The 25239-nt window shown below is 49.6% G+C and overlaps 1 protein-coding gene across 3 annotated transcripts in view; it reads right to left on the bottom strand.

The window, feature by feature from the left end:
• Window positions 1-25239, bottom strand: part of ALDH2 (aldehyde dehydrogenase 2 family member) — a 38787-nt gene that overhangs the window by 1392 nt on the left and 12156 nt on the right. The window contains exons 2-12 of one of the 3 annotated variants that reach the window (XM_055238717.2): window positions 24043-24147; window positions 22772-22912; window positions 20708-20787; window positions 15988-16099; window positions 15359-15487; window positions 14503-14616; window positions 13735-13837; window positions 13113-13297; window positions 7302-7466; window positions 5479-5636; window positions 1291-1405 (exon numbers count right to left, since the gene is read on the bottom strand). In XM_055238717.2, the coding sequence (XP_055094692.1) occupies window positions 1291-1405; window positions 5479-5636; window positions 7302-7466; window positions 13113-13297; window positions 13735-13837; window positions 14503-14616; window positions 15359-15487; window positions 15988-16099; window positions 20708-20787; window positions 22772-22912; window positions 24043-24147 (1407 nt within the window). The remainder of the gene's footprint in view (window positions 1-1290; window positions 1406-5478; window positions 5637-7301; window positions 7467-13112; window positions 13298-13734; window positions 13838-14502; window positions 14617-15358; window positions 15488-15987; window positions 16100-20707; window positions 20788-22771; window positions 22913-24042; window positions 24148-25239) is intronic. The other 2 variants (XM_063614488.1, XM_055238718.2) reach the window with 2 other exon arrangements.

Genomic DNA, 25239 nt, shown 5'->3' with positions numbered 1-25239 from the left:
CCAAGTAGGTGGGACTACAGGCACCTGCAACCAAGCCTGGCTAATTTTTGTGTTTTGTGTGTTCAGGTGTTTTGTTTTGTTTTGTTTTTTGAGACAGAGTCTCGCTCTGTCGCCCAGGCTGGAGTGCAATGGCACCATCTCAGCTCACTGCAAGCTCCACCTCCCGGGTTCCCACCATTCTCCTGCCTCAGCCTCCCAAGTAGCTGGGATTACAGGCGCCCGCCACCATGCCTGGCTAATTTTTTGTATTTTTAGTAGAGACGGGGTTTCACCATAGCCAGGATGGTCTCCATCTTCTGACCTTGTGATCCGCCCGCCTCGGCCTCCCAAAGTGCTGGGATTACAGGCGTAAGCCACCATGCCCGGTCTGTTTGTTTGTTTTGTTGAGACAGAGTCTTGCTCTGTTGCCCAGGCTGGAGTACCGTGGTGCAATCTCAGCTCACTGCAACCTCCGCCTCCCGGGTTCAGACAGCTCTTGTCTCAGCCTCCCAAGTAGCTGCGACCACAGACATGGCCACCAGCCTGGCCAATTTTTGCATTTTTAGTAGAGATGGGGTTTCACCATGTTGACCAGGCTGGTCTCGAACTCCTGACCTCAAGTGATCCGCGCATCTTGGCCTCCCAAAATGCTGGGATTACAGGCATGAGCCACCACACCTGGCTAATTTTTGTATTTTTAGTAGAGACAAGGTTTCACCATGTTGGTCAGGCTGGTCTCAAACTCCTGACCTTGTTCGTGATCCACCCACCTCGGCCTCCCAAAGTGCTGGGATTACAGGTATAAGCCACCGCGCCTGGTGAAAATCTGAAAAGATTCTTACTAGAAGCTTTTCCTCTCAGCTCCGCCCCCTGAGGTCTCTCCCTCTTCTCAGGCTCTACAGGCCTGGGCATATAATGAAGTCCAGCAAATGACCGTATAGGCCTGGTGGGGGCATGTCCCTCAGTATTTCTCACGGGACAGAGCAGAGGCTGGGTCTTTACCCTCTCTTGTCACTTCTCAGGCTTAAAATGGGAAATTAGTAGGAAACACTGATGGCCTCAAGCATGAGGGAGAGGCCAAAAGGTGGCCCGCCCAGCAGACCCTAAATCCCTGGCAGGCCCTGAACCCCCAGCAGGCCCTGAATCCCCAGCAGGTCCTGAACTTCCAGCAGGCCCTGAGTCCCCGGCAGGTCCTGAACCTCTGGCAGGCCCCAAGCCCCCAACAGACCCCGATCCCCCAGCAGGCTCCGAGCCACCAGCAGACCCTGAACCCCCAACAGGCCCTGAGCCCCTAGCAGGTCCCACACTCACAGTTTTCACTTCAGTGTATGCCTGCAGGCCGTACTCGCCCAGCTCCCGGCCACTCCCCGACATCTTGTAGCCACCAAAGGGTGACTGGGCTCCAAACACATCATAGCAGTTGACCCTGTAATTTGAAATGAAATTGCAGAAATCACTCTTGGGGGTTATGGGTTACACTCCCAGGACCCCCTGTATTGCCCCAAAGTCTTTATTTTATTTTTAACTTAAAAACAATTTTTTTTTTTTTTTGAGATGGAATCTTTCTCTGTTGCCCAGGCTGGAGTTGCCGTGGCGTGATCTCAGCTCGTTGCAACCTCCACATCTGGGGTTCAAGAGATTCTCCTGCCTCAGCTTCCTGAGTAGCTGGACTACAGGCACGTGCAACCACGCCTGGCAATAAATTTTTTTTTTTTTTTTAAGAGACGGGGTCGGCCGGGCGCGGTGGCTCACGCCTATAATCCCAGCACTTTGGGAGGCCGAGGCGGGCGGATCCCGAGGTCAGGAGATCGAGACCATGGTGAAACCCCGTCTCTACTAAAAATACAAAAAATTAGCCGGGCGTGGTGGCGGGCGCCTGTAGTCCCAGCTACTCGGAGGCTGAGGCAGGAGAATGGCGTGAACCCGGGAGACGGAGTTTGCAGTGAGCCGAGATCGCGCCACTGCACTCCAGCCTGGGCGACAGAGCGAGACTCCGTCTCAAAAAAAAAAAAAAAAAAAAAAAAAAAAAAAGAGACGGGGTCTGACTATGTTACCCAGGCTGATCTCCAACTCCTGGCCTCCAGTGATCCTCCTGCCTCAGCCTCCCAAGTAGCTAAGACAACAGGTATGTGCCACTATGCCTGGCTAATTTTTTTATCTTTTATTTTTTGTAGAGATGGGGTCTCACTATGTTGCCCAGGCTGGTCTCGAACTCCTGGCCTCAAGTAATTCTCCTGCCTCAGGCTCCCAAAGCACTGGGATTACTGGTGTGAGCCACTGCACCTGGATGGCTTTCTTTTCTTTCATTTTTTTTTGCAATTTAAAAAAATTATTAAATTTTATTTGAATTTGAAATTCACTATTTATTTATTTATTTATTTTTATTTTTTATTATTATTTTTTGAGATGGAGTTTCGCTCTGTCGCCCAGGCTGGAGTGCAGTGGTGAGATCTCAGCTCACTGCAACCTCTGCCTCCCAGGTTCAAGCGAATCTCCAGCCTCCTGAGTAGCTGAGATTATAGGTGCATGCCACCATGCCCAGCTAATCTTTCTATTTTTAGTAGAGACAAGGTTTCACCATGTTGATCAGGCTGGTCTCAAACTCTTGACTTCGTGATATGCCTGCCTTGGCCTCCCAAAATGCTGGGATTACAGGTGTGAGCCACCACGCTCGGCCTATTTTTCTTTTCTTTTCTTTTTTTTTTTTTTGAGACAGTCTCGCTCTGTCACCCACGCTGGAGTGCAGTGGCACGATCTCAGCTCACTGCAAGCTCCACCTCCCAGGTTCACACTATTCTCCTGCCTCAGCCTCCTGAGTAGCTGGGACTACAGGTGCCCGCCACCACACCCGGCTAATTTTTTGTATTTTTAGTAGAAACGGGGTTTCACCGTGTTAGCCAGGATGGTCTTGATCTCCCGACCTTGCAATCCACCCGCCTCAGCCTCCCAAAGTGCTGGGATTACAGGCGTGAACCACAGCGCCCTGCCCTTTTTCTTTTTCTTTTTTTGAGACAGAGTCTCACTCTATGGCCAAGCTGGAGTACAGTGGTGTGATCTCGGCTCACTGCAACTTCTGCCTCTAAGGTTCAAGTGATTCTCCTGCCTCAGCCTCCTGAGTAGCTGGGATTACAGGTGCCTACCACTGCACCCAGCTAATTTTTTTTTTTTTTTTTTGAGACAGAGTCTTGCTCTGTCACCCAGGCTGGAGTGCAATGGCACGATCTCAACTCACTGCAACCTCCGCCTCCCGGGTTCAAGCGATTCTCCTGCCTCAGCCTCCCAAGTAGCTGGGATTACAGGCACACACCACCACGCCTGTCTAATTTGTGCATTTTTCGTAGAAACGGGGTTTCACCATGTTGGTCAGGCTGGTCTTGAACTCCTGACATCACGTTCCACCTACTTCGGCCTCCCAAAGTGCTGGGATTACAGGTGTAAGCCACCACGCCCAGGCCTAATTTTTGTATTTTTAGTAGAGACAGGGTTTCACCATGTTGGCCAAGATGGTCTCGATCTCCTGATCTCGTGATCTGTCCACCTTGGCCTCCCAAAGTGCTGGGATTACAGGAGTGAGCCACTGCACCCAGCCTAAAATTCACCATTTTAAAGTGTACAATCACTGGTTGACAGCATATTCACAGTGTTGTGTGACCATCGCCACTGTCTAATTGCAGAACATTTCTATCACACTGAAAGAAACCCTATGCCCAGGAGGCAGGCACTCTCCATTCCTCCCTCCCCCAGCCCCTGGCAACCACTAATGTACTTTCTGTCTCTATGGATTCGCCTATTCTAGATATTTATAATACTGTAAATGGAATCACACAGTATGTGGCCTTTTATGCCTGGGTTTTTTTTTTTTTTTTTTTTTGGAGTCTTACTCTGTCGCTCAGGCTGGAGTACAGTGGCATGATCTCCACTCACTGCAATCTCCGCCTCCCAGGTTCAAGCGATTCTCCTGCCTCAGCCTCCCCAGTAGCTGGGACTACAGGCACCTGCCACCACAGCCAGCTAAGTTTTGTATTTTTAGTAGAGATAAGGTTTCACCATCTTGGCCAGGCTGTCTCAAACTCCTGACCTCAAGTGACCTACCCACCTCGGCTTCCCAAAGTGCTGGGATTACAGGCGTGAGCCACTGCACCCAGACAGTCTGGGTTCTTTCACTCAATGTTATGTTCAAGATTAATCCATGCTATTGCATGCATGACTACTGATATGGCTTGGCTGTGTCCCTACCCAAATCTCATCTTGAATTGTAGCTCCCACAATTCCCACGTGTTGTGGGAGGTAATTGAATCATGGGGCCAGGTCTTTCCCATGCTATTCTTGTGATAGTGAGTAAGTCTCACAAGATCTGATGGTTTTATAAAGGGGAGTTTCCCTGCACAAGTTCTCTTCTCTTGTCTGCCACCACGTGAGACATGCTTTTCACCTTCCACCATGATTGTGAGGCCTCCCCAGCCACATGGAACTGTGTGAGTTCATTAAACTTCTTTCCTTTATAAATTACCCAGTCTCTGGAATGTCTTTACCAGCAGTGTGAGAACAGATTCATACCGCTACTTCATTCCTTTCTGTGGCTGAGCCACATTTCATTGCATGGACAGATCACATTCTGTATCCATTCATCTACTGATGGACATTTGGGTTGTGTTCACCTTTTGGCTGTTACAAATAATGCTGCTGTGAAGATTCATATACACGTTTTTATGTGGGAGCACGTTTTTCTTTCTCTTGGATAAATACCTAGGAGTGGAATTGCTGGGTCATATGGGGGCTTCATGTTTAATTTTTGAGGAGCTCCCAAGCTATTTTCCACAATGAGTGTGCCATTTTCCATTTCCATCAGCAACATAGGAAGGTTCCGATTTCTCCACATCCTTACCAATACTTTAAAAATTATATACATATAGCCCAGCCTGGGCAACATGGCAAGATCTCATCTCTACAAAAAAAAAAATTTTTTTTTAATTGTCCAGGTGTGGTGGTACACACCTGTGGTCCCAGCTACTCGGGAGGCAGAGGTGGGAGGATTGCTTGAGCCCAGGAGTTCAAGGCTGCAGTGAGCTATAATCCCACCCCACAGCACTTCAGCCTGGGTAGAATATTTTTTTCTGTCTCAAAAAATAAAACTAAGAATAAATAAATAATAAAAATATAGCCATCCTAGTGGGGGCTAAGTGTGAAGCAGAGGCTAAGCTTTTAGGATCAGTGTCACAATCATGGGTCCCTCTGCTCTGGTCTCCTGCCCTGAGGCAGCTGGGGAGGAGTCCCGCCACCCCGCTGCCTGCCAAGGACAGGTGCGGGGCCTTTGCACCGCAGAGAAGCTTGATCCTTCGGAGATGAGGTGGCAGGACCTCTCAAATCGACATCATACCCTGACCCAGGAGAAACTGAGCCCAGCTCCCCAAATTCCAGGATGGTGACCACCGGATTCCAGAAGGCCCTGCCTTTGAGGAATCTCTGTTGGGTTGTGAGGGGCTGCTGGGAGGCTCTTACCACACAGTGCCTGCCTGGAGGGCCTGGGACAGGTAATTGGCCTTGTCCAAATCCTTTGTGAAGACAGCTGCGGCCAGCCCGTACGTGGAATTGTTGGCTCTCCCAACAACCTCCTCTATGGTTTTGAACTTCAGGATCTGCATCACCGGCCCAAAGATCTGGAGTGACAGAGCAGAGTAGGGGGGTTCGGCAACACGGAGGCACCTGCCATCAAGCTCTCTCAGAGCAGAACAGATGATTCCAGATTGGGGGATGAGCCCCCAGTCATGCTTTAACAGTTCCAGGGGAAGACAACAGCCAACAAGCTCAGCAGAACACAGAGGGAATGGAGCCAACAGGGGCCAACTTCCTCCTGTGGGCCCCAGGCTTTACATAGAGTATCCCGTTTCTAAACAATCCTGCCAGGTATGTTATTCACATGTGACACATAGATTTAGTGTCAAACAATTTAAGTCAGCTGGGCATTGTGGCTCACGCCTGTAATCCCAGCACTTTGGGAGGCCAAGGTGGGAGAACTACTTGAGTCTAGGAGTTCGAGTCCAGCCTGGCAAACACAGTGAGACCTTGTCTTTACTCAAAAAAAAAAAAAAAAAAAAAAAATTTGGCCGGGCATGATGGCTCACACCTGTAATCCCAGCATTTTGGGAGGCTGAGGCAGGTGGATCACCTGAGGTCAGGAGTTCGAGACCAGCCTGGCCAAAATGGTGAAACCCCATCTCTACTAAAAATAAGAAAAATTAGCTGGGTGTGGTGGTGTGCGCCTGTAATCCCAGTTACTAGTAGGGGCTGAGGCAGGAGAATCGCTTGAACCTGGGAGGCAGAGGTTGCAGTGAGCCGAGATCGTGCCACTGCACTCCAGCCTGGCGACAGAGTGAGACTCCATCTCAAAAAAAGAAGAGAAAAAACAAGCCGGGCGTGGTGGCTCATGCCTGTAATCCCAGCACTTTGGGAGGCCGAGGCAGGCAGATCATGAAGTCAGGAGTTCGAGACCACCCTGATCAACATGGTGAAACCCTGTCTCTACTAAAAATACAAAAATTAGCCAGGCGTGGCTAAAATCGGAGATGGAGTCCCGCTCTGTTGCCCAGGCTGGAGTGCAGTGGCATGACCTCAGCTCACTGCAACCTCTGCCTCCCGGGTTCAAGCGATTCTCCTGCCTCAGCCTCCAGAGTAGCTGGGATTACAAGCAAGCACCACCACGCCGGGCTAATTTTTTATTTTTAATATAGACAGGGTTTCGCCATGTTGGCCAGGCTGGTCTCGAACTCCTGACTCAGGTGATCCACCCGCCTTGGCATCCCAAAGTGTTGGGATTACAGGCGTGAGCCACTGCGCCCAACCTCTACTAAAAAATTTTTTAAAAATTAGCCAGGCATAGTAGTGAGCACCTGTAGTCCCAGCTACTCAGGAGGCTGAGGTGGGAGGATCATTTGAGCCCAGGAGTTCAAGGCTATAAGGAGCCATGATTATACCACTGCACTCCAGTCTGGGCAACAGAGCAAGACACTGACCGAAAGTAAAAAAGTCATGGGAAGGAACAGGCAGTGTCATTCCTAGACTCCTGGCTCTGAGGGCCAGGACACGAAGGCCTGCAGGCCATGCTGAGGAATGCAGACAATCTCCCAGACAGAGAGTACAAGCTGAAGAGGAGTGACAAGATCAGATACATACTATGAATAACTTGTTATGGGCACTGGTTCTGGGCATAACTCGAGATCTGGCCCCAAGCTAGCAGATGGGTGACAGCGTCAGGATGCCAGGCTGAACTGTTTACCTCACCTCCCGCCAAGAACGTTCCCAAAGCACCGGCCCCAGGTGCTCACCTCCTCCTTGGCGATGGTCATGCCATCCTGCACGTCTCCAAACACGGTGGGCTGGATGAAGTAACCACGGTCAGCAGCAATGCCCCCACCACACAGCAGCTTCGCCCCCTCTTGTTTCCCAGTGTTGATATAGCCGAGGATCTTCTTAAACTGAGTTTCATCCACCTGTGGGAGAAGGAACCCAGAGTTATGGAGACATCGGATTCAGACCTCTCCTAGGCTTCAGGCTTAGAATTATGCGGCAATAAGACAACTGGGAAATGGACCAATGTCATGAGTAAGCAAGATCAGAAGAGGAAACACACAGGGCCAATAACAGAAAACACAAAAAAGGCCCAACTTCCTCAGCCTACCAGAGAAAAGGACATCAAATCAATTTTTACTTTTCAACTATAAGATTACCAAAAAGTTTAGGAAGAAAATACACTGATAGCAAGAGACTGTTACGTACACTGTTAGAAGGATGACAGGCTGATACAGCCTTTAGAGCAAGTGGTTTATTAATATTGCTCAAAAATTATATGCTCAGACCCTTTGGCCCAGCTATTTAACTTCCAGGAATTTATTCTACATATGCACAAAGAGAAATGAACAAGGATATTCACTAGGGAGTATTTTTTTTTTTTTGTATTTTTGTTTTTGAGACGGGGTCTCACTCTGTCACCCAGGCTGGAGTGCAGTGGTGCAATCTCCACTCACTGCAACCTCCGTCTCCCATACTCAAATGATCCTCCCACCTCAGCCTTCCGAGTAGCTGGGACTATAGGCATACGCCACTATGCTGGGCTAATTTTTGTATTTTTAGTAGAGACAGGGTTTTGCCTTGTTGCCCAGGCTGGGGGAGCATTTTATAAAGGCAAAAGATGGAAACAATTCTAAGTATAAATCAGTAGAGGGGTTGGTTAAAATTATTACGGTGCATCCAATATATTCGGTTGCCACTAATAGATCTGTGAACTGACACAGAAAGATGGCCCAAGATATTCTGTAAAAAGAAGGAAAGCTTGGGCCGGGTGCAGTGGCTCACGCCTGTAATCCCAGCACTTTGGGAGGCCGAGGCAGGCCGATCATGAGGTCAAGAGTTCGAGACCAGCCTGGCCAACAGAGTGAAACCCCGTCTCTACTAAAAATACAAAAATTAGCTTGGCATGGTGGCACGTGCCTGTAGTCCCAGCTACTCGGGAGGCTGAGGCAGGAGAACCGCTTGAACCAGGGAGGTGGAGGTTGCAGTGAGCCGAGATCATGCCACTGCACTCCAGCTTCGGCAACAAAGACTTCATCTCAAAAAAAAAAAAGAAGGAAAGCTTGTAGAACAATATGCACTATATACTCCTTTATGGGGTAGGGGAGAAGGGCGACAGGGTCTCACTCTATTGCCCAGTCTGAAGAGCAGTGGCACAATCATGGCTCACTGCAACTTCAACCTCCCTGAGCTCACGTATCTTCTCACCTCAGTCTCCCGAATAGCTGGGACCACAGGTGTGCACCACCACACCTGGGTAATTTTTATATTTTTAGTAGAGATGGAGTTTTGCTATGTTGCCCAGGCTAGTCTCGAACTCCTGGGCTCAAGTAATTGACTCACCTTGGCCTCCCTCCCAAGTGTTAGGATTACAGGGGTTAGCCACCACACCCAGCCTATTTTAAAAAAAATAAACATACAACATAACTGTGTGTGCATGTGTGGTTACCGATGGAGAATAAAAGAAATGCAACAAAGTCTTATTTTTTACATTAAATACCTTTTTCTTAAAAGAGTCAGGGTCTCACTCTGTCGCTCAGGCAGCAGTGCAGTGGTGTGATCACTGCTCACTGCAGGCTTGACCTTCTGGGCTCCCACCTCAGCCTCCCAAGTAGCTGAGAGTATAGGCACGCATCACTATGTCTAGCTAATTTTTTTTGCTTTTTTGAAAAAAAAAATTACTTATTTTTTGAAACAGAGTCTCACTCTGTCACCCAGGCTGCAGTGCAGTGGCGCGATTTTGGCTCACCACAACCTCTGCCTCCCAGGTTCAAGTGATTCCCCTGCCTCAGCCTCCCGAGTAGCTGGGATTATGGGCGCCCACCACCATGCCTGAATAGTTTTTGTATTTTTAGTAGAGATGAGGTTTCACCATGTTGGACAGGCTGGTCATGATTTGCATTTTTTTTTTTTTTTAGTAGAGACGAGGTCTTGCTGTAGTGCCCAGGCTGATCTTGAAATCCTGGGCTCAAGAGATTCTCCTGCCTCAGCCTCCCAAAGTGTTGAGGTTACAGATGTGAGTTGCCACATATAGCTTAAACACTTTCTCATTAAAATTATTAATGCAAGTTTATATTACCTTAATAATTAGCCACAAAGAGAAATGAGACAAAAAGAAATGTTAGGACGGGTGCAGTGGCTCATGCCTGTAATCTCAGCACTTTGGGAGGCTGAGGTGGGCGGATCACGAGGTCAGGAGTTCAAGACCAGCCTGGCCAACAGGGTGAAACCCCGTCTCTACTAAAGATACAAAAAATTAGCTGGGCGTGGTGGTGGGCACCTGTAATCTCAGCTACTCGGGAGGCTGAGGCAGGAGAATCATTCAAACCCAGGAGGTGGAGGTTGCAGTGAGCCGAGATCGTGCCACTGTACTCTAGCCTGGAGATAGAGCGAGACTCTGTCTCAAAAAAAAAAAAAAAAAAAGAAAAGAAATGTTAGGACAGGTGCGGTGGCTCATACCTGTAATCTCAGCACTTTGGGAGGCCGAGGCAGATGGATCACCTGAGGTCAGGAGTTCAAGACCAGCCTGACCATCTTGTGAAACCCCGTCTCTACTAAAAATACAAAAATTAGCAGGGCATGGTGGTGTGCACTTGTAGTCCCACCTACTCAGGAGGCTGAGACAGGAGAATTGTTTGAACCTAGGAGGTGGAGGTTGCAGTGAGCCGAGATGGTGCCACTGCACTCCAGCCTGGGTGATAGAGCGAGACTGTCTCAAAAGAAAGAAAGAAATGTTAGTGTTCCTAGCTGCACTATTCACAGTAACCAAAAGGTGGAAACAATCAAGTGTCTGTCAATAGATTAAGGGAAAAATCAAAATGTGGTCTATCCACACAATGGAATATTACTTGGCCTTTTATATTCTGATACATTCTTGTTACAACATGGATGAACCTTTAAAACATGGCTACGTGGAAGAAGCCAGACACAAAGAACCATGTAGTGTAGGATTCCATTTGTACAAAATGTCCACAATAGATAAATCTACAGGCAGAACATAGATTGGTGGTTGCCTGGGCCTGGTTGGGGGAGGAATGGGGAGTGATTGCTAATGGGTACAGGATATTTAGGGGAGGTAATGACAATATTATAGAATTAGTGGTGATGGTTGCACAATGTTGTGAATATACTAAAAATCACTGAATCGTACACTAAAATGGTGCATTTTATGCTACATGAATTATATCTCAATAAAGCTATTAAAGATAGAGATGTTGAAGGCCAGGCACAGTGGCTCACACCTGCAATCCCAGGACTTTGGGAGGCTGAGGTGGGAGGACTGCTTGAGCCCAGCAATTCAAGACCAGCCTGGGTAACATAGCAAGACCTCATCTCTACAAAAAGTATGAATGTTGGCCGGGCGCGGTGGCTCACGCTTGTAATCCCAGCACTTTGGGAGGCCAAGGCGGGCGGATCACGAGGTCAGGAGATCGAGACCACGGTGAAACCCCGTCTCTACTAAAAAATACAAAAAATTAGCCGGGCGCGGTGGCGGGCACCTGTAGTCCCAGCTACTCGGAGGCTGAGGCAGGAGAATGGCGTGAACCCCGGAGGCGGAGCTTGCAGTGAGCCGAGATTGCGCCACTGCACTCCAGCCCGGGCGATAGAGCGAGACTCTGTCTCAAAAAAAAAAAAAAAAAAAAAAAAAAAAAAAAAAAAAAAAAAAAAAAGTATGAATGTTAGCCAGGTGTGGTGACGTGTGCCTGTAGTCCCAGCTACTTGGGAGGCTGAAGCAGGAGGATCACTTGAGGCCAAGAGGTTGAGGCTGCAGTGAGCCATGATCACACCACTGCATTCCAGCCTGGGCAACAGAACAAGACCCTGTCTCTAAAAAAAAATCAAAGAGGGGGATGTTGGGCACATAACCCTGTCCCATGGCAAGGCCAGTCCATCCTCAGACATGGCTGTGGCTCTCCACTGAGGAACCAGAAATGCAAACTGCTAAAAGAAAGAAGCCAGTCTGAGAAGGCTACCTACTGTATGATTCGTATAAGACAATCTGGAAAAGGCAAAACTATAGAGACAATAAAAAGATTGGCCAGGCACAATGGCTCACACCTGTAATCCCAGCACTTTGGGAGGCCAAGGTGGGTGGATCACGAGGTCAGGAGATTGAGGCCATCCTGGCCAACATGGTGAAACCCTGTCTCTACTAAAAATACAAAAATTCGCTGGGCATGGTGGCATGCACCTGTAAGTCCCAGCTATTCAGGAGACTGGGGCAGGAGAATCACTTGAACCCAGGAGGTACAGGTTGCAGTGAGCCGAGATCACACCACTGCACTCCAGCCTGGTGATGCGGCGAGACTCTGTCTCAAAAAAAAAAAAAAAAAAAAAATCAGTGGTTGACTGCCAGGGCTCAGGGGAGGAAGAGAGGGAAGAATAGGTGGAGGATGGGGGTTTCGGGGCACAAATATATTTACATGATACTAGAATGATGGTATCATACATATTATGATACATTTGCCTAGGCCCATAGTAAGTACAACAACACAAAAAATGACCCCAAGGCTGGGTGCTTGATGGCAGATTGCCTGAGCTCAGGAGTTCGAGCCCAGCCTGGGCAACGGAGTGAAACCCTGTCTCTACTAAAATACAAAAAATTAGCCAGGCGTGGTGGTGTGCACCTGTAGTCCCAGCTACTCAGGAGGCTGAGGCACAAGAATTGCTTGAACCCGGGTGGCATGAGTCGAGATCGCGTCACTGCACTGCAGGCCTGGGCGACAGAACAAGACTCTGTCTCCAAAAAAAAAAAAAAAAAAAAAAAAAACTCAAATATACACTACAGACTTAAGTTAATAATAAGGTACCAGTATTGGCTCATCAATACTAACAGATGAACCACACTCGTGCAGGATGTGAATAAAGGGGAAACTGGGGGAACAGGGAGGTGCAAAGTAATATATGGGCACTCTCTGTATGTTCAGCTCTATTTTTCTATAAACCTACAACTGCTCAAAAGTAAAATCCAGGCCAGGTGTGGTGGTTCATGTCTGTAATCCCAGAACTTTGAGAGGCAAAGGCAGGAGGACTGCTTGAGCCCAGGAGTTCAAAGCTGAGGTGAGGTATGATTGCACCACTACACTCCAGCCTGGTCAACAGAGACCTTGTCTCTAAAATATAAATAGGTAAATAAATAAATAAATAAAATCAAACAGCTCAAAACATGAAGTGAAATAAAGTCCCTACACCAGCCATACCATGGCTCTCAGACACCAAGGTTCACAGGGCTGTGTATCTTCTGGTGGATACATTTCTACTGATGACCAAGGTCTTGGAAACACACACTCCCTTTTGCAGACACTCCTGGTATTTGTTACATATATGCAATTTACAAAGTGCTTCCCAGGATTAATTTCCACATCACAGCCACTCTGTGAATGAGGCAGGGCAGGGCTCGAGATGGGGAAATGAAGGCTGAGGGAGGGAACATAGCTTCCCAAAGGCACACAGCTGCTGTGTGGTAGAGCTGAGGCCTGAACCCAGTCCCAACTGATCTGAGCCCGATGCCCTCTCTGCTTCTCATGCTGGCTCTGGACACCCAGACCCTGCTGCACTGCCTGGCTCACCTGCGGCCCCTGCTCGGTCTTGCTATCAAAGGGGTTCCCAACCACCCGGGACTTGGCCCGGGCAACGCTCCGCTCCACAAACTCATCATAGATGTCCTCCTGCACGAAGGTCCGGGAGCCGGCACAGCAGCACTGGCCCTGGTTGAAGAACAGGGCGAAGTGGGCCTGTTCCACGGCCCAATCCACTGCGGGAAGTGGGCAGGGGACAGAAAGGTGACAGTGAGAAGAGGAGGAGGACCCTGGCCCCGGTGGCTGCCTGCCCAATGGAGCGTGTTCCCACCACTGTCAGGGTTGATGCCTGCTGGGTGCCAGAGACAGATACAAGGAGAAGAGGGGCGATCAGGGAGCCCACTGCCAACCAGGACAAAGGGTGTGATGGCGGCGAGTGGATGAGTCAGATAGCAGGGGCGTGGCCTAGCCTGATGATGCAGAGAGCAGCCAGGGAGAGGCTGGGGACAGGCCAAGGCCAGGCCACACAGGCCCTGCGCTGGCGTCTTATCCCGAGGCCCAAGGGACAGCAACCAATGCCATTGGGCACTGGGGGCAACAGGATCGGCTGGAGCCACAACACAGGTGGCCAGGACTGCCTTCAAGGCCAGGCCTCCTCCAGCTGGGAACTCACTATCGGCATCTGACATGATGATGTTGGGGCTCTTCCCCCCCAGCTCCAGGGTCACTCTCTTGAGGTTGCTGCTCCCGGCAGCAACCTGGATTACGCGGCCAATCTGTGGGGACAGAGAGACAGGAACGAGCTCTCAGTGCAGGGAGAAAGAGTCCAGCACTCTATAGACACAGAACAGAGTCCCCCACGGCTTGAGCGAGCAACTGGACCATGAGAGACCTAGAGAATTTCACCAAATAGACATTCACTTTTTTTTTTCTTTTAGACAGGGTCTCGCTCTGTCACCTAGGCTGGAGTGCAGTGGCGTGATCTCAGCTCACTGCAGCCTTGACCTCTCAGGCTCTGGCAACCCTCCCGCCTCGGCCTTCTGAGTAGCTGGGGCCACACGCACACACCACCACACAGGGCTAATTTTTAACCACAGTGATAGTCCTGGTCAAGGAGTCTGACCTGGCCAAGGTGCTTTGATTTGGGGCAAGCGGTCAGCTCTGGGCTGTGTGGAGTCTGGCTAGGCCTGGCCTCCTTAGTCCACATGGGACACTGGCCCCTCCCAAGGGCAGCTAGTGTGGCAACCAGACCACAAAAGGCTCAACCCTGCCCACCCCTCCTGGTAACTACAGGGTCCTCGCCTGAGCTCTGCAGAGGGCAAGTCCTGGAGGAAGAGACCTCCACTTGACACCCAGGAGCTCACCTTGAGCATGTCGTCCACTGAGGACAAGGGGAGCCTGGGCCAAGGAGGCTGCAAGCTTGAGGCCAGGGTCACCTTACCTCAGTGGAGCCTGTGAATGCCACTTTGTCCACATCCTCATGGGAGGCAATGGCGGCCCCAGCCGTGGGGCCAAATCCAGGCACAATGTTGACCACACCAGGGGGAAAGCCAGCCTGTGAGCAAACAGCCAGGGGACACTGGGAGTCACCCTCCTATTCTGAAGGGCTCCACCAGGGGAAGACGCATCCTTTCTCAGAGAGGGTGGGACAGTCTGCCAAGGACACATGTGGTCAGAAGCTAGTTGTATGGGGCACTACATGGGAATTCTAAATGGGACGGAGAAGAAGCCTGTTCGCTGGGGTTCCCTGTGTCTTTGCCCCTCCCCTGACTGCATTCACTTAGAACAACAGTGGGTTTTGTTTGTTTTTTGAGACCGAGTCTCTCTCTGGCACCCAGGCTGGAGTGCAATGTTGTGATCACCGCTCACTGCAGCCTCAAACTCCTGGGCTCAAGTGATCCTCCTGCCTTAACCTCCCAAGCAGTTTGGACTACAGGTGCGTGCCACCCAGCTAATTTTTAATTTTTTGTAGAGATGGGGTCTTGCTGTGTTGCCCAGGCTGGTCTCAAACTCCTGGACTCAAGCAATCCTCCTGCTTTGGCCTCCCAAAGTGCTGGGATTGCAGGTGTGAGCCACCGAGCCTGGCCTACAGCAATATTTTTAATTCTTCAAAGGGGATCTTGCAGTGAAGTCCAATGTGGAAAAAAGCTAAGAGGGAGCCACTCTGGTTCACATGATGATGGGGGCTCCACAAACACGCCTCCCTGTTTAGGGACCCCTGAGACCCTCCTCAGAACTCCTTTAGAACAAGCCTCAACAAGGGCATTTAGAGGTTAAGACCGGGACAAGCCACGCACCTCCTTGATCAAGTTGGCCACATAGAGGGCGGTGAGGGGCGTCTGCTCAGCTACCTTCATCACAACCACGTTTCCAGTCGCCAAGGCTGGGCCCAGCTTCCATGCTTGCATCAGGAGTGGGAAATTCCACTGCAACAAATAGCAGCCGCTGTCGAAATCCAAGCTTCCTCAGAGAACTACACTGGGTAGCAGAAGGTGGCAACCCCAGAGGGCAGAAGCAGCACCGAGTTCTCTGAACCCTGCATTTCCTCCCCTAACTCCATCCATCGTGGTTTTAAGATGGATGGACGAGGCAGGCGGTGCACAAGGATGACAGACTCACATTTATCCGTGTTTTTACGTCCATGACACCATGCTAAGCCCTAATTACCTCCCTAAGACAGGCACTATGCCCACTTCCACTTTTCAGACGGGGAAACTGAGGCTTGGGGGATAAGTGACTTGCCCAAGGTTACAGAATTCACGAGCGGCAGGGCTGAGACTCAAACCAGATTGGCTTTGTCAGAGCCCATCTTCTTACCTGCCACCCAGGCTGCCTTCCAACACCACCCCCAGAACCTCTGCAATGAGCCTGGCAGACTGCCAAATCTCAGGGCACCCTGAAGAAACTCCAGGGAGGCTGGACTCACCGGAATAATCTGCCCGCACACCCCCACGGGTTCATGGCGTGTGTAGCTGAAGAAGTCTCCGTCAATGGGAATGGTTTTCCCGTGGTACTTATCAGCCCAGCCGGCATAATACCTTTAAAAAAGAAACGCTCAAGCTCGAATCAATGATTGTCAGGGAGCCCTGCAAACCCTGGCAGAAAGAGAAGACTCAAACTGGTCCAGCTGAGTCTTTCTGAAAACTGCCCTTGCTTTTGGCTTATTCAGAGAAAGACAAGTGACTGCGAAGCTCACAATAATCTAGGTAGCTAACCCTTAAGCCTCAGAATCGCCTGGGGTTCTTGTAAAAAACACCAGATCCCAGGAGTCCACTTCCAATCTACTCAATCCCACTCTCTGGGGCTCATGCCCAGGAATTAGAATTTTTTTCTTTCTTTCTTTTCTTTCTTTTGAGACAGAGTCTCGCTCTGTCACCCAGGATGGAGTGCAGTGGTGTGATCTCGGCTCACTGCAACCTCCGCCTCCCAGGTTCAAGCGATTCTCTACCTCAGCCTCCCGAGTAGCTGGGATTACAGGCACCTGCCACTATGCCTGGCTAATTTTTTGTATTTTTAGTAGAGACGGGGTTTCACCACCTTGGCCAGATTGGTCTCGAACTCCTGACCTCATGATACCCGCCTCGGCCTCCCAAAGTGCTGGGATTACAAGTGTGAGCCACCATGCCTGACCTTCTTTGTTTTTTTTTTTTTAAGAAACAGGGTCTTGCTGGGCATGGTGACTCACACTTGTAATCCCAGCACTTTGGGAGGCCTAGGTAAGCAGATCACGAGGTCAGGAGTTCAAGACCAGCCTGGCCAAGGTGGTGAAACCCCATCTCTACTAAAAATACAAAAAATTAGCCGGGCGTGGTGGCTGGCGCCTGTAATCCCAGCACCTCGGGAGGCTGAGGCAGAAGAATCGCTTGAACCTGGGAGGCGGAGGTTGCAGTGAGCCGAGATCGCACCACTGTACTCCAGCCCAGGCGACAGACCGAGACTCTGTCTCAAAAAAAAAGAAAAAGAAAAGAAAAAAGAAAAAGAAAGAAACAGGGTCTTGCTCAGTTGCCCAGGCTGCAGTGCAGTGGCACGATCATAACTCACTGCAGCCTTGACCTCCTGGGCTCAAGTGATCCTCTCACCTTAGCCTCCTGAGTAGCTGAGACGACAGGCACATGTCACCATGCCTGGCTAATGTTTTCAAATTTTTTGTAGAGATGCGGGTCTCCCTATGTTGCCCAGGCTGCTCTCAAACTCCTGAGCTCAAGTGATCCTCCTGCCTTGGCCTCCCAAAGTGCTGGGATTACAGGCTCGAGCCATTAGCACCTGGCTAGTGACTTGGGTTTGAACATGGGTTTGTGACCCTGGAAGAAAGCTAGCTAGGAGGTTGCCAATCTATGCAAGCCCAGGCATTGCACCTTCCCTCCCCCAGATCTATACAAACGCAGTCTACATGACGTGTTTTGCAAGCCCCAGAAGTTATTTCATTAGCACAAAAGCAAAATGCCAAAATTCAGGAAAGCGTTTGGCCCCAACTGAGATGTACCAGGCTGCTCTCTCTGGGGTGTCCTTGCAGAGAGAGTTTTGCAGACTTGGCACTGCTGACATTTGGGGCTGGAGAATTCTTTGTTGTGGGACTGTCCTGGACATTGTACGATGCTGAGCAGCATCTCTGACTTCTATCCACTAGATGCCAGTAGTACCCTTCCCCTTGCAGTCGAGGCTGCCAAAAATGTCTCTGGACATCGCCCAGTGTCCCCGGGGAGGCGTGATCGCGCTGGCTATGTGCGCCTGTTGTGAAGGATACCGACTGTTTTCTTTTTCTTTTTTTTTTTTTTTTGAGACAAAGTCTCCCGCTTGTCCCCCAGGCTGGAGTGCAGTGGCGCGATAGATCACTGCAACCTCCGCCTCCCAGGTTCAAGCGATTCTCCTGCCTCAGACTTACAAGCAGCGTGCCTGCCACCATGCCCGTCTAAGTTTTGTATTTTTAGTAGAGATGGGGTTTCATCATGTTGGCCAGGCTGGTCTCGAACTCTTGACCTCAGGTGATCCACACGCCTTGGCCTCCCAGAGTGCTGGGATTACAGGCATGAGCCACCGCGCCCGGCCCAACTGTTTTCTTGTCCAGTGTCTACTCTTATGGCACTGCTTCCTCCCCACCATCTCTGTTTACATGTCATAGGGAGGCAGCCACTATGTACACAAATGATCTGTCTACCCTTGGCCACAGCTGGTCAGAACCAAGGCCAGCCACTCAGGGTCCTCCCTCAGGAATATGGCATTACAACTAAAAGATGACAGCTTAGCCTGGCTGGAATCAGGCATGGAGGTGCAAGAACAGGTGGTGTGGGCTACCAGGTCCCAACATAAAAACTGGCCCTCGGCCGGGCACGGTGGCTCACGCCTGTAATCCAAGCACTTTGGGAGGCTGAGGCGGGTGGATCACGAGGTCAGGAGATCGAGACCATCCTGGCTAACATGGTGAAACCCCATCTCTACTAAAAATACAAAAAATTAGCCGGGCGTGGTGGCGGGCGCCTGTAGTCCCAGCTACTTGGGAGGCTGAGGCAGAAGAATGGCGTGAACCTGGGAGGCGGAGCTTGCAGTGAGCCGAGATCGTGCCACTGCACTCCAGCCTGGGCAAAAGAGCAAGACTCTGTCTCAAAAAACAAAACAAAACAAAACAAAAACCTGGCCCTCAAAGCCAGTGTCGCTGAGGAGAATGAAGCAAGCAGGGAGGTGAGTGAGACTCAATGGCCTTTTGCATTAGAGACCCCTTGACTCTATCGTCTAAGTTGGGTTCCACTGAATTTCTTTTTTTTTTGAGATGGAGTCTCAGTCTGTCACCCAGACTGGAGTGCAATGGCATGATCTCGGCTCACTGTAACCTCCACCTCCTGGGTTCAAGTGATTCTCGTGCCTCAGCCTCCTGAGTAGCTGGGACTATAGGCATGTGCCACTACTGCCTGGTTAATTTTTGTATATTTAGTAGAGATGGGGTTTCACCATGTTCGCCAGGCTGCTCATGGACTCCTGACCTCAAATGATCCACCCACCTCAGCCTCCCAAAGTGCTGGGATTATAGGTGTGAGCCACTGTGCCCAGCCTCAGTGAATTTCTGGCAGCTCCAACACAAGGGCTCTAACAAAGCTCTTGTTCCTTGGTCATTGAAATGTTTATGATTGTTGGGCATAGTAACTCGTGCCTGTAATCCCAGCACTTTGGGAGGCCAAGGTGGGAAGATCGCTTGAGCCCAGGAGTCCAAAACTAGCCTGGGCAACATAGTAAGACCCCCGTCTATACAAAAAATTTAAAAAGTATCCAGGCGTGGTGGTGCACGCCTGTGATCCCAGCTACTTAGGAGGCTGAGGTGGGAAGATTGCTTGAGCCCAGAAGGTCAATGCTGCAGTCAACTATGATTGTGCCACTGCACTCCAGCCTGGGCAACAGAGTGAGACCCTGCCTCAAAAAAAAAAAAACTAAAATTATCAATCAATTGGCCGGGCGCAGTGACTCACTCCTGTAATCCCAGCACTTTGGATGGCCAAGGAAGGTGGATCACTAGGTCAGGAGATGGAGACCATCCTGGCCAACACGGTGAAACCCCATCTCTACTAAAAATACAAAACATTAGCCAGGCGTGGTGGCGTGCGCCTGTAGTCCCAGCTACTCAGGAGGCTGAGGCAGGAGAATGGCATGAACCCGGGAGGCGGAGTTTGCAGTGAGCGGAGATCGCGCCACTGCACTCCAGCCTGGGCGACAGAGCGAGACTCTGTCTCAAAAAGTAATAATAATAATAATAAATCAATCAATCAATAAAACATTTTTCATTAAACTAAACCCAGAGCTAGTAAAAGGAAGGAAATAATAAAGACTGAAACAGAGATAGACAAAATAATAAAGACTGAAACAGAGAGTATTTTCTTGAATAGAAAAACAATAAAATAAGCAAAACCAAAAGTTTGGTTCTTTGAAAACATTCACGAAATAGACAAACTTTAGCTAGGCTAAGAAACACAGAGAAGACCCAAATAAGTAAAACTGAAAATGAAGACATCACTACAGATCTTACAGAGATAAAAAGGATTATAAGAGAATACCGTGAACAATTGTATACCAACAAATTAGATAACCTCGATAAAATGGACAAGTTCTAAGTGACACAGAAAGTACCAAAAGTGACTCAAGAACAAAATAAAGCATTTATGACTAAGTCACAATTTGTGATATTGAAGGATTTTCCCATGAGCTGGAGTCTAAATGGAGTAGGCTTCTCTGACTCCTGTGAACCTTTTGAAGTTTTGTAATTTATTTGTTTTTCGTTTTTGTTTTTGAGACAGAGTCTCACTCTGTCACCTAGGCTGGAGTGCAGTGGCATCATCTTCTCTCACTGTGACCTCCCTTCCAGGGATCAAGAGATTCTTCTACCTTAGCCTCCTGAGTAGCTGGTATTACAGGTGTGTGCCACCATGCTCAGCTAATTTTTATATTTTTAGTAGAGATGGGGTTTCATCATGTTGGCCAGGCTGGTCTCAAACTCTTGACCTCACATAATCCGCCTGGCTCAGCCTCCCAAAGTGCTAGGATTATAGGCATGAGATACCATGCCCTGCCCCTTTTGAATTTTTGTAATTTAATTTTTACCTCCTAACAATGTCGCCTCCCCTTTTCCCCTGCCAGAACAAAGAACAGGAAAGCTGAGCCCATACCGGAGACATTTGAGGACCATGTCCAAATCCACCAGGTAGGAGATGACATAGGGCTTGCCATTGTCCAGGGTCTCCAAGGCCTGAGAAGAAAACAAGGTCAGCAGAGACATGGGTGCAGGAATGAGAGGAAAACAAAGGGCTGATAGAGGGCGCCAAGGCTGGGATTGAGAAGGGCTGGTGCAAGCCCAGGGTGAGAGTCCCCTTTGTGCTGCCAAATATCACTGGCATCTCTGGACTATTGCCATGGTCTCTCCAAAGGCAGGGAGGAGGAGGAAGGGGGCCAGGCAGGATGAGGCACCAACTTCTCACTCAGTGATTTCACAAACACACTCTTTTAGCTTCTGCTCTCTACCATACCCAGGTGTTGGGATAGAGACCAGCGTGGAACTTACAGAGCAAAGAGACCGTGCATAATGACACAAGTCCTCAGTCACATGAGTTAAGAGTGCTAGAGGCTGGACATAGTGACTCGCACCTATAATCCCAGCACTTTGGGAGGCCGAGGCGGGTAGATCACCTGAGGTCAGGTGTTCGAGACCAGCCTTGCCAACACAGTGAAACCCTGACTTTATCAAAAATACAAAATTAGTGGTGCACACCTGTAATCCCAGCTAGTGGGGAGGCTGAGGCAGGAGAATTGCTTGAACTCGGGAGGTAAAGGTTGCAGTGAGCCGAGATCGTGCCACTGCACTCCAGCCTGGGTGAAGAATGAGACTCCATCTCAAAAATAATAATAATAATAAAAAAGAGTGCTAAAAAATAGAAAGCAGGGAGCCAGGCTGCCCAGCCTTGTCTAGAAACATCAGCCAGAGATGAGCCCTTTAGGCTAGAACCTAAATGATATGTAGGGGGCAACTGGGCAAAGGGGATGGTATGATGGCAGCAGGGCGAAGAGCATCCCAGGCAGGTGCAAGTGCTGATGCTCAAAGAGGCTTGGCCATCAAGCATGGGAGCCCAGGCTCGGGAGCACATGTGAATGTGAGGACTGCAGTGCAGCATGACTCAGATGATGGAACTAGAACAGGCTGGGTCATTTTTTTTTGAGATAAGTTCTGACTCTGTTGCCCAGGCTGGAGCGCAGTGGCGCCACCACAGCTCACTGCAGCCTTGAACTCCTGGACTCAAGCAATCCTCCTGCCTCAGCCTCCCATGTAGCTAGGACTACAGGCATGTACCACCATACTCAGCTAGTTTTTTAACTTTTTGTAGAGACAGGATCTTGCCATGTTGCAGGCTGGGTCTTACAGACCATGTTGAGGATTTTATCCTAAGGACACTGCATGCCATGAAGGGATAAGAGCAGAGTGCCATGTATAATCTACCTTCTGGTAGGTTTGCTCTGGCTTCTGTGTGCAGGATCAATGGTGGCTCGGAGGAGATTGCCTCCTGGTTTCTTCTCCTCTTGAGCCAGGGAGAAGGCCCACCATGGAGGGGCCCAGGGAGAGGTGTCCATTCCCAGGGGTCTCTCTCCTGGGAAGGCCTCCCTGACACAGCTCCTCTCCCCTCCCCCAGATCCTTCTTGCTTAGCCAAACCTGCCACATCAAAGGAGACACTAAGGCCGGGTGTGGTGGCTCATGCCTGTAATCCCAGCACTTTGGGAGGCTGAGGCAGGTGGATCACTTGAGCCCAAGAGTTGGAGACCAGCCTGGCCAACATGGTGAAGCCCTGTCTCTACTAAAAATACACAAATTAGCTGGGCGTGGTGGCTTGTGCCTGTAATCCCAGCCACTTGGGAGGCTGAGGCAGGAGAATCACTTGAACCCAGGAGGTGGAGGTTGCAGTGAGCCGAGATGTCGCCACTGCACTCCAGCCTGGGCGACAGAGTGAGACTCCATCTCAAAAAAGCAAAACAAAACAAAAAAACAAAGAAGACACGGAAAGGGCTCCTCTGGTTAGTACAGAGGTGCCCCCTAAAGGTGTCCATCCTACGCCATTCCCATCAGTCCCACGTCAGATGTGTGGCCCCTGGCTGTTCACAGGATGCTTGGTTCCTGGCTGTTCACAGGATGCTGCGAGCCCATTCGCCAAGTGGGATCTGAGGGGGAGAAGGGCTGAGGACTCACCGCCAGGTAGGTCCGGTCCCGCTCGATCAGATCGGCCAGGCGGTTCAGCAGCCGGCCCCTGTGTGATGCGTCCATGCGGCGCCAAGGTGAGCCCAGTTGGAAGGCAGCCCGGGCGGCCTTCACTGCCTTGTCCACATCTTCCTAGAAAACACAGGAAAACTCAAGCCTTCCTGGAAAACTCAGGCCTTCTCAGTAATAACCAGCTCCGAATACAAACACATCCAGAAGGTCATCAGCACATCACTGCACAGAAAACCTGCCCCATAAACAATGTTCCTAGCCCGGCAGAGCCCTGACAAGCACCAGACTTCAGCAATGGGGTTGAATAACATGACCGTCCCCTCCTTTCATGAAGTCCTGGTGGGAATGAGAATCCGGATAATTTCTGTATTTTCTTTTTTTTCTTTTTTGAGACGAAGTCTCGCTCTGTCGCCCCCGGCTGGAGTGTAGTGGCGCAATCTCAGCTCACTACAACCTCCGCCTCCCGGGTTCAAGCAATTCTCCTGCCTCAGCCTCCTGAGTAGCTGGGATTACAGGCAGACGCCACCACACCCGGCTAATTTTTGTATTTTTAGTAGAGACGGGGTTTCACCATGTTGGTCAGGCTGGTCTCAAACTCCTGACCTCATGATCCGCCTGCCTCGGCCTCCCAAAGGGCTGGGATTACAGGCATGAGCCACCGCGCCTGGCCTGTATTTTCTTATTTTTAAATTATTTACTTGTTTCTTTGTTTACTTTAGAGATGGTATCTCAGTATGTTTCCCCAGGCTGGTCTCAAATTCCTGGGCTCAAGTGATCCTCCCACCTCAGCCTCCCAAAGTGCTGGGATTACAGGCCTGAGCCACTGCGCCCGGCCAAAAACATAAAGTATTTTTACTTAGAGTCTAATTAAAAAATTTTAAACATAATATTATCAGTTTCGATTGGTTCCTACAGTCTATACAATTCAAACCTCCAGAGGAGCTAGATCTTAGGAGACCCAAATTCTACCCAACAAGGTTTCCATCTCTGACCTTCAACTTCCAGGTCTGGAAAGGAGACACTCTATTAGATATTTGCCGAATTCACTTCCAAGTCTATAGTTCTACACTAAGTGAATTAACACCATTGTCTGCAGGCAAGTTTCTATTGAATAATTTACTCGGAATTTTTCATTGGCATCTGTTACTTGTGAAAGTAATACACATATATGGTAAAGCTTTCGCCACACAAAAACATATAAAATAGAAAATGAATCCATCCCTCCCCCAAGGTAAGTCACCAGTTCTTACCTTGTCCCCTTCAGCTACCTGACAGATGACCTCTCCAGTGGACGGATTGACGGTGGGGAATGTTTTCCTGCTGACGGCATCGTGCCATTCATTGTTTATGAAGATCTACAGTGAGAAGGAAAGAAGTTCTTAGGACCAGCTCTCAACCTAATACTGACTACCAGTATTGTAAAGAAAAAAAAAAAAAAAACAAGAAAAAGCAAATATGAATTAATTTCAGAGTGGTGTAGCCTAGAAATGAAAAGCACAGGCCTTGCAGACAATCTAGGCCAGAATGCCCACTCCATCAAGTGATCTTGGGTAAGTCACTTGACTTTTCAGTGCCTTGGTTTCTTTAAAAAATGATGAGAATGTTCCTACTTGTTCTAGTTATCCATTGCTGTGTAACAGCACCCTAAAACTTAGTGGCTTAAAACTATTTCTTATCTCCTACAGTAGAGTCCCCTGGTTGGGCTCATCTGGGCAGAGTTCCCTTGTGTAGCTACAGTGTGAAGACAGCTGGAGCCACAGTCATCTAACTCTGAGGCTGGATGTGCAAGATGGCTTCTGCACTTACTCGTCTGGCACCATGTGGCTGCTTGGGCTTCCTGACTGCATGGCTGGCTCAAGCTAGTCCAACTTCCCACATGGCAGTTGGCTTCCCCTGAGACAGTGTTCCTAGAGACCCAGGTGGAAGCTGAAAGGCTTCCTAAGATCTAGCTTCAGAAGTCACTTGGCCTCATTTCTGCCACCAAATTCTGTTGGTCAAAGTGAGTCATAGGCTCAGCCCAGAGTCCCAGGTTGAGGAGAGAGCCTCCCCTTCTCCCTAGAAGGAATGGCAAACAATTTGCAACCACCTTCATTCTATTCCACTCCCACACAAATTTGTTGTGAGAACTAAATTATTCTTTTTTTGTTTTTTTTTTTTCTTTTTTGAGACAGGGTCTCACTCCGTTGCCTAGGCTGGAGTGCAGTGGCGCGATCACGGCTCCCTGCAGCCTCTTCCTCCCAAGCTCAAGCGATCCTCCTGCCTCAGCTTCCTGAGTAGCTGGGACTCATAGGCACATGCCACTATGCCTGGCTAATTTTTGTATTTCTTGTAGAGACGAGGTCCCTCTGTGTTCCCCAGGCTGGACTCAAACGATACTCCCTCCTCAGCCACCCAAGGTCCTGGGATTGCAGGCGTGAGTCACCATGCCCATACTTAGATTATTATTT

The sequence above is a fragment of the Symphalangus syndactylus genome, chromosome 13, assembly GCF_028878055.3.
Source record: "Symphalangus syndactylus isolate Jambi chromosome 13, NHGRI_mSymSyn1-v2.1_pri, whole genome shotgun sequence".
Lineage (NCBI taxonomy): Eukaryota > Metazoa > Chordata > Mammalia > Primates > Hylobatidae > Symphalangus > Symphalangus syndactylus.
The sequence above is the reverse complement of the archived record's forward strand: the minus strand, read 5'-3'. Positions and strand labels throughout refer to the sequence as shown.